Here is a 14,772-nt window from a genome sequence, read left to right as displayed (position 1 = left end):
GATAGAATGATAGAAATCAATGCTGCAAAATGGAATATAGGAAAAAGAATGAAAAGAAATGAAGACAGCCTAACAGACCTCTGGGACAACATTAAACACACCAATATTCACATTATATGGGTCCCCGAAGGAGAAAAGAGAAAGGACCCAAGAAAATATCTGAAGAGATAACGGGTGAAAACATCCCCCACATGGGAAAGGAAACAGTCAATCATGTTCAGGAAGCACAGAGTCCCAGGAAGGATAAACCCAAGGAGGAACACACCAAAACACATGGTAATCAAACTGACAAAAATTAAAGATAAATCATTAAAAGAAACAAGGGAAAAAAGACAAATAACATACAGGGGAAAACCTATAAGGTTATCAGCCTATTTCTCAACAGAAACTCTACAAGCCAGAAGGGAATGGCATAATATATTTCAAATGATAAAAAGGAAGAACCTACAACTAAGAATACCCTACCCAACTAGACTCTTTCAGATTTGACATTGAAATCAAAAGCTTTCCAGACAAGCAAAATTAAGAGAATTCAGCACCACTAAATCAGTTTTACAACAAATGCAAAAGGAACTTCTCTGGGCAGGAAACACAAGAGAAGGAGCTCATCTATAAAAAATAAACCCCAAACAAAAAAATAGGAGTAGGATCACACATATCAATAATTACCTTAAATGTAAATGAATTACATGCACCAACCAAAACATAAACTGGTTGAGCGGACACAAAAACAAGACCCAAATATATATTGTCTATAAGAGACCCACTTCATACCTAGGGATACTTACAGACTGAAAATAAGGGGATGGGAGAAGGTATTTCATGCGAATAGAAATCATAAGAAAGCTGGAGTAGCAATACTCATATCAGACAAAACAAACTTTAAAACAAAGACTATTATAAGAGACAAAGAAGGATACTACATAATGATCAAGAGTTCAATCCAAGAAGAAGATATAGCAATTATAAATATATATGCACCCAACACAGAAGCACCTCAATATGTAAGACAAATACAGACAAACATAAAGGGAGAAATCGACAGTAACAAAATTAATAGTGGAAGACTTTGATATCCCACTTTCAACAATGGACAGATCATTCAGACAGAAAATCAGTAAGGAAATGCAGGCCTTTGTTGTTGTTCAGTCGCTCAGTCATGTCCGACTCTTTCAACCCCATGGACTGCAGCACATTAGTTTTCCTTGTCCTTCACTATCTCCGGAGCTTGCTCAAACTCACATCCACTGAGTCGATGAGGCCATACAACCATTTCATCCTCTGTCATCCCCTTCTTCTCCTGCCTTTAATCTTCCCCAGGATCAGGATTTCTTCTAATGAGTCAGCTCTTCGCATCAGGTGGCCAAAGCACTGGAGCTTCAGCTTCAGCATCACTCCTTCCAATGAATATTCAGGACTGATTTCCTTTACGACTGACTGGTTTGATCTCCTTGCAGTCCAAGGGACTCTCAAGAGTCTTCTCCAACACATCAGTTCAAAAACATCACCTTTTGGTGCTCAGCCTTCTTATTGGTCCAGCTCTCACATCCATACATGACTGCTGGAAAAACCATAGCCTTGACTATACGGATCTTTGGTGGTAAAGTGATGTCTCTGCTTTTTAATATTTTGTCTAGCTCTGTCATGGCTTTCCTTCCAAGAAGCAAGCGTCTTCATTTCATGGCTGCAGTCACCATCAGCAGTGATTTTGGAGCCCAAGAAAATAAAATCTGTCACTGTTTCCATTGTTTCCGTATGTATTTGCCATGAAGTGATGGGACCAGATGCCATGATCTTCGCTTTTTCAATGTTGAGTTTTAAGTCAGCTTTTTCACTCTCCTCTTTCATTTTCATTAAGAGACTCTTTAGCTCCTCTTCACTTTCTGCCATAAGGGTGGTGTCATCTGCCTATCTGAGGTTATTGATATTTCTCCCTGCAATCTTGATTCCGGCTTGTGCTTCATCCAGCCCAGCATTTCACATGATGCACGCTGCATAGAAGTTAAATAAGCAAGGTGACAATATATGGCCTTGATATAGTCTTTTCCCAATTTTGAACTAGTCCATTGTTCCATGTCTGGTGCTAACTGTTGCTTCTTGACCTGCATACAAGTTTCTCAGGAGACAGGTAAGGTGGTCTGGTATTCCCATCTCTTTAAGAATTTTCCACAGGTTGTTGTGATCCACACAGTCAAAGGCTTTAGTGTAGTCAATGAAGAAGAAGTAGATGTTCTGCTAGAATTCTCTTGCTTTTTCTATGACCCAACAGATGTTGGAAATTTGATCTCTGGTTCCTCTGCCTTTTCTAAATCCAGCTTGAACATCTTGAAGTTCTCGGTTCACATACTGTTGAAGTCAAGTTTGGAGAATTTTCAGCATTACTTTGCTAGCCTGTGAAATGAGTGAATTGTGTGGTAGTTTGAACATTCTTTGGCATTGCCTTTCATTGAGATTGGAATGAAAACTGACCTTTTCCAATCCTGTGGCTACTGCTGAGTTTTCCAAATTTGCTGGCATATCTAGTACAACACTTTCATAGCATCATCTTTTAGGATTTGAAATAGCTCAGCTGGAACTCCATCACCTCCACTAGCTTTCTTTGTAGTGATGCTTCCTAAGCCCACTTGACTTCAGACTCCAGGGTGTCTGGCTCTAGGTGAGTCATCACACCATCGTGATTATCTGGGTCATTAAGATTTTTTTCCTATAGTTCTTCTGTGTATTCTTGCCACCTAGGATATTTTAGACGACTTAGACTTAATTGTTATTTATAAAGAATCCCATCCAAAAGCAGCAGACTTCACATTTTTCTCAAGTGCACACAGAACGTTCTCCAGGATTGACCACATGCTGGGCCACAAGGCAAGCCTTGGCAAATTTAAGGAAATCGAAATCATATCAAGCTTCTTTTCTGATCACAGTGCTATGAGATGAGAAATAAACTACAAGGAAAAAACCTCTAAGAAACACAAACACATGGCAGCTAAACAATATGCTACTAAACAACCACTGGTTCACTGAAAAAATAAAATAAAAAAAATACCTAGAGACAAATGAAAATGAAAGCACAACAGCTCAAAACCTACTAGATGCAGTAAAAGTAGTTACAATACAATCTTACTTCAAGAAACAAGAAAAAATCTCAAATAAACAACTTAACCTTACACCTAAAACAACTAGATAAAGAAAAACAAACAAAACCTAAAGTTAGTAGAAGGAAGGAAATCATAAAAGTCAGAGCAGAAATAAATGAAATACAAACAAAGAAAACAATCACAAAGATCAATGAAACTAAAAGCTGGTTCTTTGAAAAGATAAACAAGATTGATAAACCTTTAACCAGATTCATCAAAAAAAAAACCCAAAACAAATGGAGAGAACTCAAAGCAGTAAAATTAGAAATGAAAAGAAACTACTATGAACAACTGCATGCCAATAAAATGGACAACCTGGAAGAAATGGACAAATTCTTGGAAAGGTACAGTGCCCCCAGACTGAACCAGGAAGAAATAGAAAGAAAATATGAACAGACCAGGCACAAGCACTGAAATTGAAACCATGATTAAAAACCTCCCCAAAAACATAAATCCAGGACCCGACAGCTTCACAGACTAATTTTATCAAGCATTTAAGAAAACAGTTAACATCTATCCTTCTGAAACTGTTCTAAAAAGCCACAGAGGAAGGAATACTTACCAACTCATTTTAAAGCAGACAAAGATATGACCAAAAAAAAAAAAAAGAAAACTAGAGACCAGTATCACTGATGAACATAGATGCAAAACAAATACTAGCAATCCATATCCAACAACACATTAAAAAGATCATACACCAGGATCAAGTGGGATTCATCCCAGGGATGCAAGGATTTTCAACATCTGTAAATCAATTAAATTGAAGAATAAAAACCATATAATCATCTCAATAGATGCAGAAAAGGCTTTAGACAAAATCCAGTGCCCATTTATAATAAAAACTCTCCAGAAAGTGGGCATAGAGAGTACAAACCTCAACATAATAAAGGCCATATATGACAAACCTACAGCTAACATCATACTTAATGTGAAAAGATGAACGCATTCCCTCTAAGATCAGGAACAAGACAAGGATGTCCACTCTCACCACTTTTAATCAATACAGTTCTGGAAGTCCTAGCTACAGTAATCAGAGAAGAAAAAGAAGTAAAGGGAATCCAAATTGGAAAATAAAACGTTAAACTGTCACTGTTTACAGATGATATATTATACACAGAAGATCCTAAAGATGCTACCAGAAAATTACTAGAACTCATCAATGAATTTGGTAAACTTGCAGGTTACAAAATTAATACACAAAAAGTCTGTTGCATTTCTATATACTAACAATGAAAGATTAGAAAGAGAATTATAAGAAGCAATTCCATTTACTATTGCATCAAAAAGAATAAAATATCTAAGAATAAACCTACCTAAGGGACAAAAGACCTGTACTCCCGAAACCGTTAAGATACGGATGAAAGAAATTGGACGACAAACAGATGGAAAGATATACCATGTTCATGGATTGAAAGAACTAATATTGTTAAAATAACTATACTACCCAAAGCAATCTATAGATTCAATGCAATCTCTATGAAATTACCAATGGCATTTTCCACAGTACTAGAACAAAAAATTTCAAGATTTGTATGGAGATACAAAGACCATGAATAGCTAAAGCAATCTTGAAAAAGAAAAACAGAGCTGGAGGAATCAGGCTCCCTCACTTTAGGCTATATTACAAAGCCACAATCAACCAGACAGTATGGTACTGGCACAAAAATAGGAATAGATCAACAGAACAGGATAAAAAAAAAACAGAAATAAGCCCATGCACCTATAGTCAATTAATCTATGACAAAAGAAGCAAGACTACACAATGTGGGAATGACAGTCTCTTCAATAAATGATGCTAGTAAAAATGGAAAACCACATGTAAAAAATATTAGATCCTTCTCTGACCCCATACACAAAAATAAGCTTAAAGTGGATTAAAGATCTAAATGTTAGGCTGGACACTATAAACTCTTAGAGGAAAACATAGGCAGACCACACTCTGACATAAATCACAGCAATGTCTTTTTTAACTCATCTCCCAGACTAATGGAAACAAAAGCAAAAATAAACAAACTGGACCTACTTAAACTCAAAAGCTTTTACACAGCAAAGGAAACAATAAACAAAACAAAAAGACAACTCACAGATTGGGAGAAAATATTTGCAAATAATGGGACTGATAAGGGATTAGTTTCCAAAATTTACAAAGAATTTATGACATTTAATGGCAACCCACTTCAGTATTCTTGCCTGGAAAATCCTATGGATGGAGTAGCCTGGTAGCCTACAGTCCATGAGGTTGCAAAGACACGACTGAGTGACTTCACTTTCTTTCTTTCTTTATGACATTTAATAGCATCAAAATAAACAACCCACTCAAAAATGGGCAGAAGACCTGAATAGACATTTCTCTAAAGATGATATACAGATGGCCAACAGGCACATGAAAAGATGTTCAAAATTGCCAGTTATTAGAGAATGCAAATCAAAACTACAATGAGATATCACCTCACACTGGCCAGAATGGCTATCATCAAAAAATCCACAAACAACAAATGCTGGAGAGGGTGTGGAGAGAAGGGAATCCTTCCGTGCTGTTGGTGGGAATGTAAAATATAGCCACTACAGAGAACAGTATGGAGGTTCCTTAAAAAACTAAAACTATGCGCTACCATATGACCCTGCAGTTCCACTTCTGGGCATATACCCAGAGAAAAACATGGCCTGAAAAGACACATGCACGCCACTGTTCATTGCAGCACTGTTTACAATGGTCAAGACATGGAAACAATCTAAATGTCAATTGATAGATGAATGGATAAAGAAGATGTGGTACATATATACAATGGAATATTACTCAGCCATCAAAAAGAATGAAATAAGGCCATTTCCAGCAATATAGATGGACCTAGAGAGTGTATACTGAGTGAAGTAAGTCACACAGAGAAGAAATATCATATGACATCCCTTATGTGTGGAATCTAAAATGATACAAATGAACTTACTCACAAAACAGAAGGAGACTCACAGACTTAGAAAACAAACTCATGGTTGCCATGGGGAAGGGAAGGACTTTGGGAAGGTCATGTACACACTGCTATATTTAAAACAGATAACCAACAAAAACTTATTGTATAGCACATGGAACTCTGCTCAATGTTATGTGCCAGCCTGGACAGAGGGGGATTTGGGGGAGAATGGATATATGTATACATATGGCTGAGTTCCTTCACTGTTCACCTGAAACTATCACAACATTGTTAATTGTCTATATCCCAATACAAAATGTTTTTGGTGTTAAAAAGAAAGAGAGAGAGAGAGAATCTGCATGGTTCATAAATCAAAAAAGGTTAAAACTTAAAAAAGAAACACCCTCATTATGAAGTTCAAGTCCCTCAGCCTCCCTAATTGAAGAATCCTAATGTACTGAAGTCCATACTAAGAAAGTACTGGACATGAGTCCCAACATCATCCTACAGACTTATGATTGGTGATCTGGGGCACTAACCTTCTGGTCTTTTCAGCAAAAAAATCCCTTTGAGCAAATTCCAAAATGAGTCTCTTATAGCTAATATCAGATTAGCCAGAATTTACTACAAGAAATTCAAGAGTTTTAATGGACACCAGAAAAGCAAAGTTTTTAATAAAATAAGTAAGTACATTAAAATGAATAGCTAAGAAACCCTACGGATATGGAGAACACATGGGACAGAATCTCTTGCTTTCAGTTCTTTTGTCTTTCCTTGAATGGTTCATTCTTATTTCATAGTCAAGTGTTCAGAGAGCCTTTCAATGCCATCTGAAAAGCAAGATCCCGAAGAGTAAAATCCTCTGGTGTCAAGTTTTCTTTACACAAATTCAAGACAATAAAAGACCTAATATTTCATTTTCTTCACCTTTAAAACAAGGATAGTGATGGTACCTTTCTAACAGGGTTGCTAAGAGGACTAAATGTGACAGGCTGCTGAAGCTAAGGGTCTGGACCTTTGGCACTATTCAACGTACGAGAATTCTTACTATCCTTGCCATTTCGTAGGAAAAGAAAGAGGACCAGTAAAATAGGAAGATATTCTATTTCACTAGTGTTCAAGGAAATACACACCTATTAAAGTTCAGATGATGAAAAATATGTTCACCCGAACAATAAATGTCTAGCATAAACATGCTAACATTACCTTACTAGACATTTTTCCTGCCAGCAGATCAGTAAAAGATACACCTTACAGATATTTTACAACCTGAAAAATTAATACTCTATCAATCATTTCAAAAGAGAGCCATCAATTCCTGGATAATGAACATCCAAAATCATGACAGCCTTCAGCCTGGAAATTCTGGTGACTCTCTGATTAAGGATAAAATATCTGAGGTTTGGATGGAGTTCAACAAGTCTGTAAAAGACAGAAGCACTTTGCTACAAAGTGTGTCTCTTGGATGTTGAAACTCAAGCCAAATAAGGAGTAAGCCCCCAGATCCTGCCCTATGTAAAGAGTCTCTGCGGCAGACCAAAGCCTCAACAATGGCTGCTCCCATCTCCGTGCTCTGAGGAGCAACTCAGAAATCAGTACTATAGAAATTTCAACATCTCGGCATGAATCTATAATTAAGATTCACGTAACTTATAATAGCTTGACCAAACAACAGCAATATTGGTCAAGATAGCCAAAAATGAAATTTCCATCTCCCAAACTAGAAAAGAAAGAAAAAGACAGAAAGAGAAAAAGAAATTACCGACACAAAAATTTGATTATTTAAGCATTTCAACATAATTTATTTTGTTCTTTACCATTTTTGTGATTATACTGTATACTTACTGCACTAGTACCTGAGCTAGGAATTATATTTGTGTATATCAACTTCCCAGGGGTCTGTTATTAGAATACATAGTATACACTGTCTATAGTATAATATAGCAGTTCTAGAATATAACACATCATTATATAAGTTGATGATAAAAAATAAAATCTGTCTTAAAAATCTGGCAAATGAAACTCAAATGAAATTGAGAAGTCTAAGGGCTGCAAAGCAGTCTGGAAACTCCATGTTATTATACTTTTCATATTACAAAGAGAAAAAGAAATTAAGGCATGCGGATCCTCTCTGGGCCGCTCTCTCCAGGCCCCTATGAATATGGTCATACATTCTATGGTCACACAGACTGACCTGCCAAGCAGATGGGATGAGGGATCACCCACTTCAGTGTGTGATTCTCAAATATCTTTGTTCAAGGCATTTTCACAGTCTACATAACTTATCTACTGGTGTCTTTTATTTACTGTACACAGTATGTACTGTGTGCTGCAGTCCACGGGATCGCAGAGTCGGACACAACTGAGCGACTGAACAGAATTGAACAGTATGTACCAGGCACAATGCTAATAACTTTATATATATTATTTCAATACCCACAACTTTACGGCAGATGCTGATATTTTTATACCCATTTTAGAGGTGAGGAAACTAATACCCAGAAAGCTTAAGTAATTCCCTCAGGATCGGAGTCATATTAGTACCCAGACCTAACGACAGACCTCAAACTCCTAACCACTTCACTGTGGGATCCTGGCTGAGGTTTAAAAATATCTAGTTAAAGACCTCTACATGGTTCTCACTTAAATATTGCCATTAAAACAATAAAAATTTCTAAGTACTATTCCTTATCACTCCTTCTATTTCCATTATAAAGAACACAAACACATATACACTCAGAAAGGAAGAGAAAACTCCAGATGGATACCCACTTCCTTATATAGGATCTTCCTTGTACAGTGGTGGGTGAATGGATGGGGCTGACGAAAGAGGTACCTTTTCTGCGATGCCATTTTCTGTTGTATATATTGCCATGAGCTCGGTGTCTTCATTGTCTTGTTCACCACTGGACGTGGCTCCTCCATTGATCACCACCTGAAGAGAAACAATTCATTTAGAGGTTTGTTTCACCCTATACCACTCTGTTGTATAAAAATGTTTTCCCTCAAAGAAAATAACTGCATGAATTTCCCCTATCAGACTAGCCAAGTTTTAAGTTTTCTTAAATGAAACTCCTGACATATACATATGCACCAGGGACCACACATGTGTTTCTGATGGGGAAATGTATCATGTGTCCTATAGAATGAGGATACATGAACGGGAGTCAGCTGAAGGACACCAGAAATAGAACACTCTAAGGGGCAGGACACCCAGCAGCCTCTAGGGACAAGGGAGGCTTGGGTGTGAGGACAATGCTACAATTTCTGAGCAGGTGAGAAGCATCCTGAGCTGCCTTGGTTAAGGTCCTTTCCCAATGCCAGATTAACAACTTCTATGTCCCTACAGGGAAGAAATGTATGCCAGTTCGAGAAATTCATGCACTGCTGTTACCCTCATTTACTAATTTATATTTCTCACAGCAATTAAATAAACTAGCCCACTGGTGTGTCCACTTCTTTGTGGCACTGAGGGGATGTGATGGGTAGTGGCTGTCTATGACAACAAAATTGAGTTTCTAGACCCTCAAGATAAGGACTAGAAGTTATCCTGAGATTCAAAGAAAACCTGGCCACTTGGCAGGTCATGACCTCCTTCATGCCTATCCTTGGTGAGGTGCAACTTAGGTCCTGGCTGACTGCAGCAAATACCTGAAAATATTTTTAGTCTTTAGCTTAGTGATTCCATTTTAAAAGATTATCTTGAAAAAAATAATACTGAAAATGATTTTATGTGTGAATAACAACACAACTACATTTTTTAAATACTGAGGAAAAAAAGAAAAACTACATTAAAAGTTTAAATTCTAGTGTGATAAAACACAGTAAGGAGATGTAAAAGATGAATGATGGTGTAAGAGAAAACAGGGCAACACATAACAAATGACTGGTACTAGTAATTCAAAAAGAATACCTACAAATAACCCAAAGGATAGGAATCTATCCATAGGAAAAAAAATTAAAATATCCAATGAGACAAACAAAAACCTGTTAACCTTAGCTAAAACTACAAAAGTGACAAAACATAATTCTATTTTTTAACATAAATTAGGAGGAAATTTTAAAAGAGGAATCTGGTGTTAACCAGGGTGTAGAGAGATTATGTTCCTGGTGGAATGAGCTTTCTGGAGAGTAACTTAGCACTGGGATTTGAAATAGGCATTTTCTTGGAGCCAGCAATTTTACTTACAGAAACTTATCCTCCAGAAATATCTATGCAATATGTATGTCCACAGTTGATGACTACAGCATTACTTAAAATGCTGAATACTTGGAAAACCATAAATGTTTATCAAAAAGTCATTGTTAAAGTATCATGTATCTATTTCAAGAATAGCATTCAGCCATTAAAAAATTTTTTTTGGCTACACTGCACAGCTTGCAGGATCTTAGTTCCCCAACCAGGGCTTGAATCTGGCCAACAGCAGTGAAAGTAACAAATCCAAAGCACTGGACAGCTAAGGAATTCTCAATATTCAGCCACTTTAAAGAATAAAACCGACTTTCCTGGTGGTCCAGTGGTTAGGAATCTGCCTGTCAGTGCAGGGGACATGGGTTTGATCCCTGATCTGAGAAGATCCCATGTGCTGTGGGGCACCTAAGCCTGCTGTGCTGCAACTACTGAGCCTGTGCACCCTAGAGCACTGCAACAAGAAAAGCCGCTGCAATGAGAGCCCTGTGCACCGCAACTAGAGAACAGCCCCTAACTGACACAGAAGAGAAAGCGCACACAGCAATGAAGACCCAGCACAGCCAAAAATAAATAAATGATAAAATAAAATAAAAAATAGAAGCATAAAACTGATGCACTGACAAGGAAACAAGTCCAAGAAATACTGTTGGTTTTTTTTTTAAGTCACAAGTATAAGCCTACAATTATCCGGATTATGCTAAAAAAAAAAAAACAATTTTAATACCCTCTCTATCTGTTCAAAATATGTGGGAAAGGATTCAGAAAAGTCAAAATCACTAATAGGCTGCCCTCAGGGCAAGGAGTCAGTGAAGGCAATGGCACCCCACTCCAGTACTTTTGCCTGGAAAATCCCATGGACGGAGGAGCCTGGTAGGCTGCAATCCATGGGGTTGCTAGAGTCGGACACGACTGAGCGACTTCACTTGCACTTTTCACTTTCATGCATCGGAGGAGGAAATGGCAACCCACTCCAGTGTTCTTGCCTGGAGAATCCCAGTGACGGGGAAGCCTGGTGGGCTGTCGTCTATGGGGTCGCACAGAGTTGGACACGACTGAAGCGACTTAGCAGCAGCAGCAGCAACAGCAGGGCAAGGAGTAATGATAGGCACTCTTCATTCCCAACCCTTCTGGACTGGGATCCAGAAGGATCTGGATCCTTTTTTCTCTTTTGGCTGTGCTGGGTCTTCGATGTAGCATGCAGGCTTCCTCTAGCTGTGGTGTGCAGGCTTCTCATTGCAGTGGCTTCTCTTGTTGCAGAGTATGGGTTCTAGGGAGCATGGGCTCAGTAGCTGCAGTGCAACAGGCTTAACTGCCCCAAGGCAGGTGAGATCTTCCCAGACTAGGGATCAAACCCGTCTCCTGCACTGGCAAACAGATTCCCAACCCCTGGACCATCAGGGAAGTCCTGGATCTTTTATAATCAGTATACATTCAGGTGTTGTTTGTACACTGCTTTTTAAAAGGGCTGATATAAAAGGCATATACCAGTATACCAAAATACTAACAGTGATTGCCTTTAATCAATGGAGCCATTTTTACCCTCTTTTTCTCTTTACATATTTTGGTAATTTTCCACAATGGAGACAATTTATTTTTATAACAGGGAAGAATTTAAAAAGACTAAATAAAGATCTGAGCAGCATGGCTTGGCTAAGGCAGTCCAGAGAGATTTCAATCCACCTATTTCTGCAGTTGAAGAAATAAGGCCACAGAAAACTTTAATTTCTTATTCAAGGTCATACAGATTATATAACCCAAGTATAAGGCTAGTTTCAAAGCATTCCAAAAAAATCTCAATTCACTAGTATATAATTCTTACAGGATAAAATAGTCTTAATTCAAATAAAAAATTGCTTTTAAAACTATCTTTAAGTCATGCTATGGCTTTTTACACAAGACAACTGGGTTTGTGACATTTCTTTGCCTACACAACTAGCTGCCAGCAAGATACATCTCCCAGCCAAGTTTAAGTCCACAACATGAAACTCTCACTACTATAAAGAACCATGTTCCAACCATGATCCAAACTCCATATTTTCCAATGAATCAGCTCTTCGCATCAGGTGACCAAAGTATCAGAGCTTCAGTTTTAGCATCAGTTCTTTCAATAAATATTCAGGGTTGATTTCCTTTAGGACTGAGTGGTTTGATCTCCTTTCTGTCCAAGGGGAAAATCGTTCAAGCTAGGTTGCAGCAGTACATAAACCAAGAACTTCCAGATGTATAAGTTAGATTTAGACAAGGCAGCAGAATCAGAGATCAAATTGCCAGCATCTGGTGGATCATAGAAAAAGCAAGGGAATTCCAAAAAACATCTACTTCTGCTTTATTGACTACGCCAAAGCCTTTAACTGTGTAGATCACAACAGACTCTGGAAAATTATTAAAGAAATGGGAATACCAGACCTCCTTACCTGTCTCCTGAGAAATGTGTATAGGACAAGAAGCAACAGGTAGAACCAGACATGGAACAATGAACTGGTTCAAAACTGCAAAAAGGAGTACATCAGTGCTGCATATTGTCACCCTGCTTATTTAACTTACATGCAGAGTACATCATGCAAAATGCCTGGCTGCATGACTTATAAGCTGGAATCAGGATTGCCGGGAGAAATAGCAACAACCTCAGATATGCAGATGATACCACTTTAATGGAAGAAAGTGAAGAGGAACTAAGAGCCTCTGGATGAAGGTCAAAGAGGAGAGTGAAAAAGCTGACTTAAAACTCAACATTCAAAAAAACTAAGATTATGGTATCTGGTCCTTCACTTCATGGCAAATAGAAGGGGAAAAAAATGGAAACAGTGACAGACTTTATTCTCTTGGGTTCCAAAATCATTGTGGATGGTGACTGCAGCCATGAAATTAAAAGATGCTTGCTCCTTGGAAGAAAAATTATGACAAAGCTAGACAGTAGATTAAAAAGCAGAAACATCACTTTGCCAACAAAGGTCTGTATAGTCAAAGTTACAGTTTTTCCGGTAATCATGTACAGATGTGAAAGTTGGACCATAAAGATGGATGAGCGCCGAAGAACTGATGCTTTCAAACTGTGGTACTGGAGAAGAGAGTCTCTTGAACAGCATGGAGATCAACCCAGTCAATCCTAAAGGAAATCAATCCTGACTATTCACTGGAAGGACTGAGGCTGAAGCTCCAACACTCTGGCCACCTGATAGGAAGAGCCAACTCATTGGAAAAAACCCTGATTCTGGGAAAGACTAAAGGCAAAAGGAGAAGGGGGCAACAGAGGATGAGATGGTTGGATGGCATCACTGACTCAATGCACATGAGTTTGATGAAACTCCAGGAGATAGTCAAGGACAGGGAAGCATGGCGCACTGCAGTTCAAGAGGTTGCAAAGAGTTGGACACATCTTAGTGACTGAACAACTAAAATTTATACATGACTTGTTGTTGTAATTAATGTGACCAGATATCAACCAAACCAGGACACTTGTGAACATAAAGGGGAGATGTATCAACAAGTATGACTTGTCTTCTAGCAGCCTACTTCTGCTAGAAGACAAGAGGGAAAAGACCTCAGACGACTGCGTGACTTTACTTTCACTTTTCACTTTCATGCATCGGAGAAGGAAATGGCAACCCACTCCAGTGTTCTTGCCTGGAGAATCCCAGGGATGGCAGAGCCTGGTAGGCTGCCGTCTCTGGGGTCACACAGAGTCGGACACACCTGAAGGGACTTAGTAGTAGCAGCACCAGCAAAGGCATCAATCACGGCTTTCCTGACTATATATGAACACAAAGCATAATGAAAGAATACAGAATTAAAGATTCTGCTCTATCAATTCATTACTTCCTCACACCAACTTAAAAATTAAAAAAGCACCCTGTGTCCTGTCTGTGTGTCTCTTACTTCAGCAGAAGGGGCCACCATACAACCCAGGTGGCCTATCCCAACCTCCTCAAGTCATTCCTGACTTCCTACTGTATACCTCACCACCCACACCTAAGACAACACCAAATTTGGTCACATCTGTACCTTTAGCGCCTCTCAAAGCTGCCTGTTCCTAATCTACCCATCTTTCCTCTTAGGAAAGATGGACCCTAATTCCATCTTAGGACCTAATTCCAAGGACCCTAATTCCCAGTTTCCTGACCTCAGCAGGACTGCCAAGCCCAAATGCCTTTTCAACATCTTATGCCTCAAAGCTCATGATGCATCAGCCTTAATTCCCTCTTCACCCCATCTTAGGACCATGGCACATCACTACAGTCACTCTCGCACAAACCTTCACTTGTCCTCTCTGGTGCTCACCTGGCTAAATCAAGTCATCCGTCCTTACTCTTCATCCAGCTTACTTTTGCAATGCCTTCCTCACTGGCTGCTTACGTACACCAAGGAGGATGTCATTCTCCCGCTCAAACAATGACCTCTTTTGACGTCTCCCTCCCACCTAAGCTACCACTCCTTCCTTCTCCCTAGTGCTGGTCCTCCTCAGCTTCCATACTTCCAAACACCACATCTTTCCAGTGCAGGGTCCTCAGACGCTCTTGCTCTCTTAGGGGCATCTATC

The 14,772-nt window shown here is 38.8% G+C and overlaps 1 protein-coding gene across 6 annotated transcripts in view; it reads right to left on the bottom strand.

Moving 5' to 3' along the window:
- Positions 1-14,772, bottom strand: part of SLC23A2 (solute carrier family 23 member 2) — a 142,270-nt gene that overhangs the window by 62,365 nt on the left and 65,133 nt on the right. For 5 of the 6 annotated variants that reach the window (XM_006047752.3, XM_025264049.2, XM_044927921.1 and 2 more), the window contains exon 3: positions 8,880-8,978. In XM_006047752.3, coding sequence (XP_006047814.1) covers positions 8,880-8,978 — 99 coding nt within the window. Of the gene's footprint in view, positions 1-8,815; positions 8,979-14,772 lie in introns of those variants that run through there. The other variant, XM_044927920.1, reaches the window with a different exon arrangement.

This window comes from Bubalus bubalis, chromosome 14 (genome assembly GCF_019923935.1).
Source record: "Bubalus bubalis isolate 160015118507 breed Murrah chromosome 14, NDDB_SH_1, whole genome shotgun sequence".
NCBI classification, from domain to species: domain Eukaryota; kingdom Metazoa; phylum Chordata; class Mammalia; order Artiodactyla; family Bovidae; genus Bubalus; species Bubalus bubalis.
This window is presented reverse-complemented; position numbering and strand designations above follow the sequence as displayed.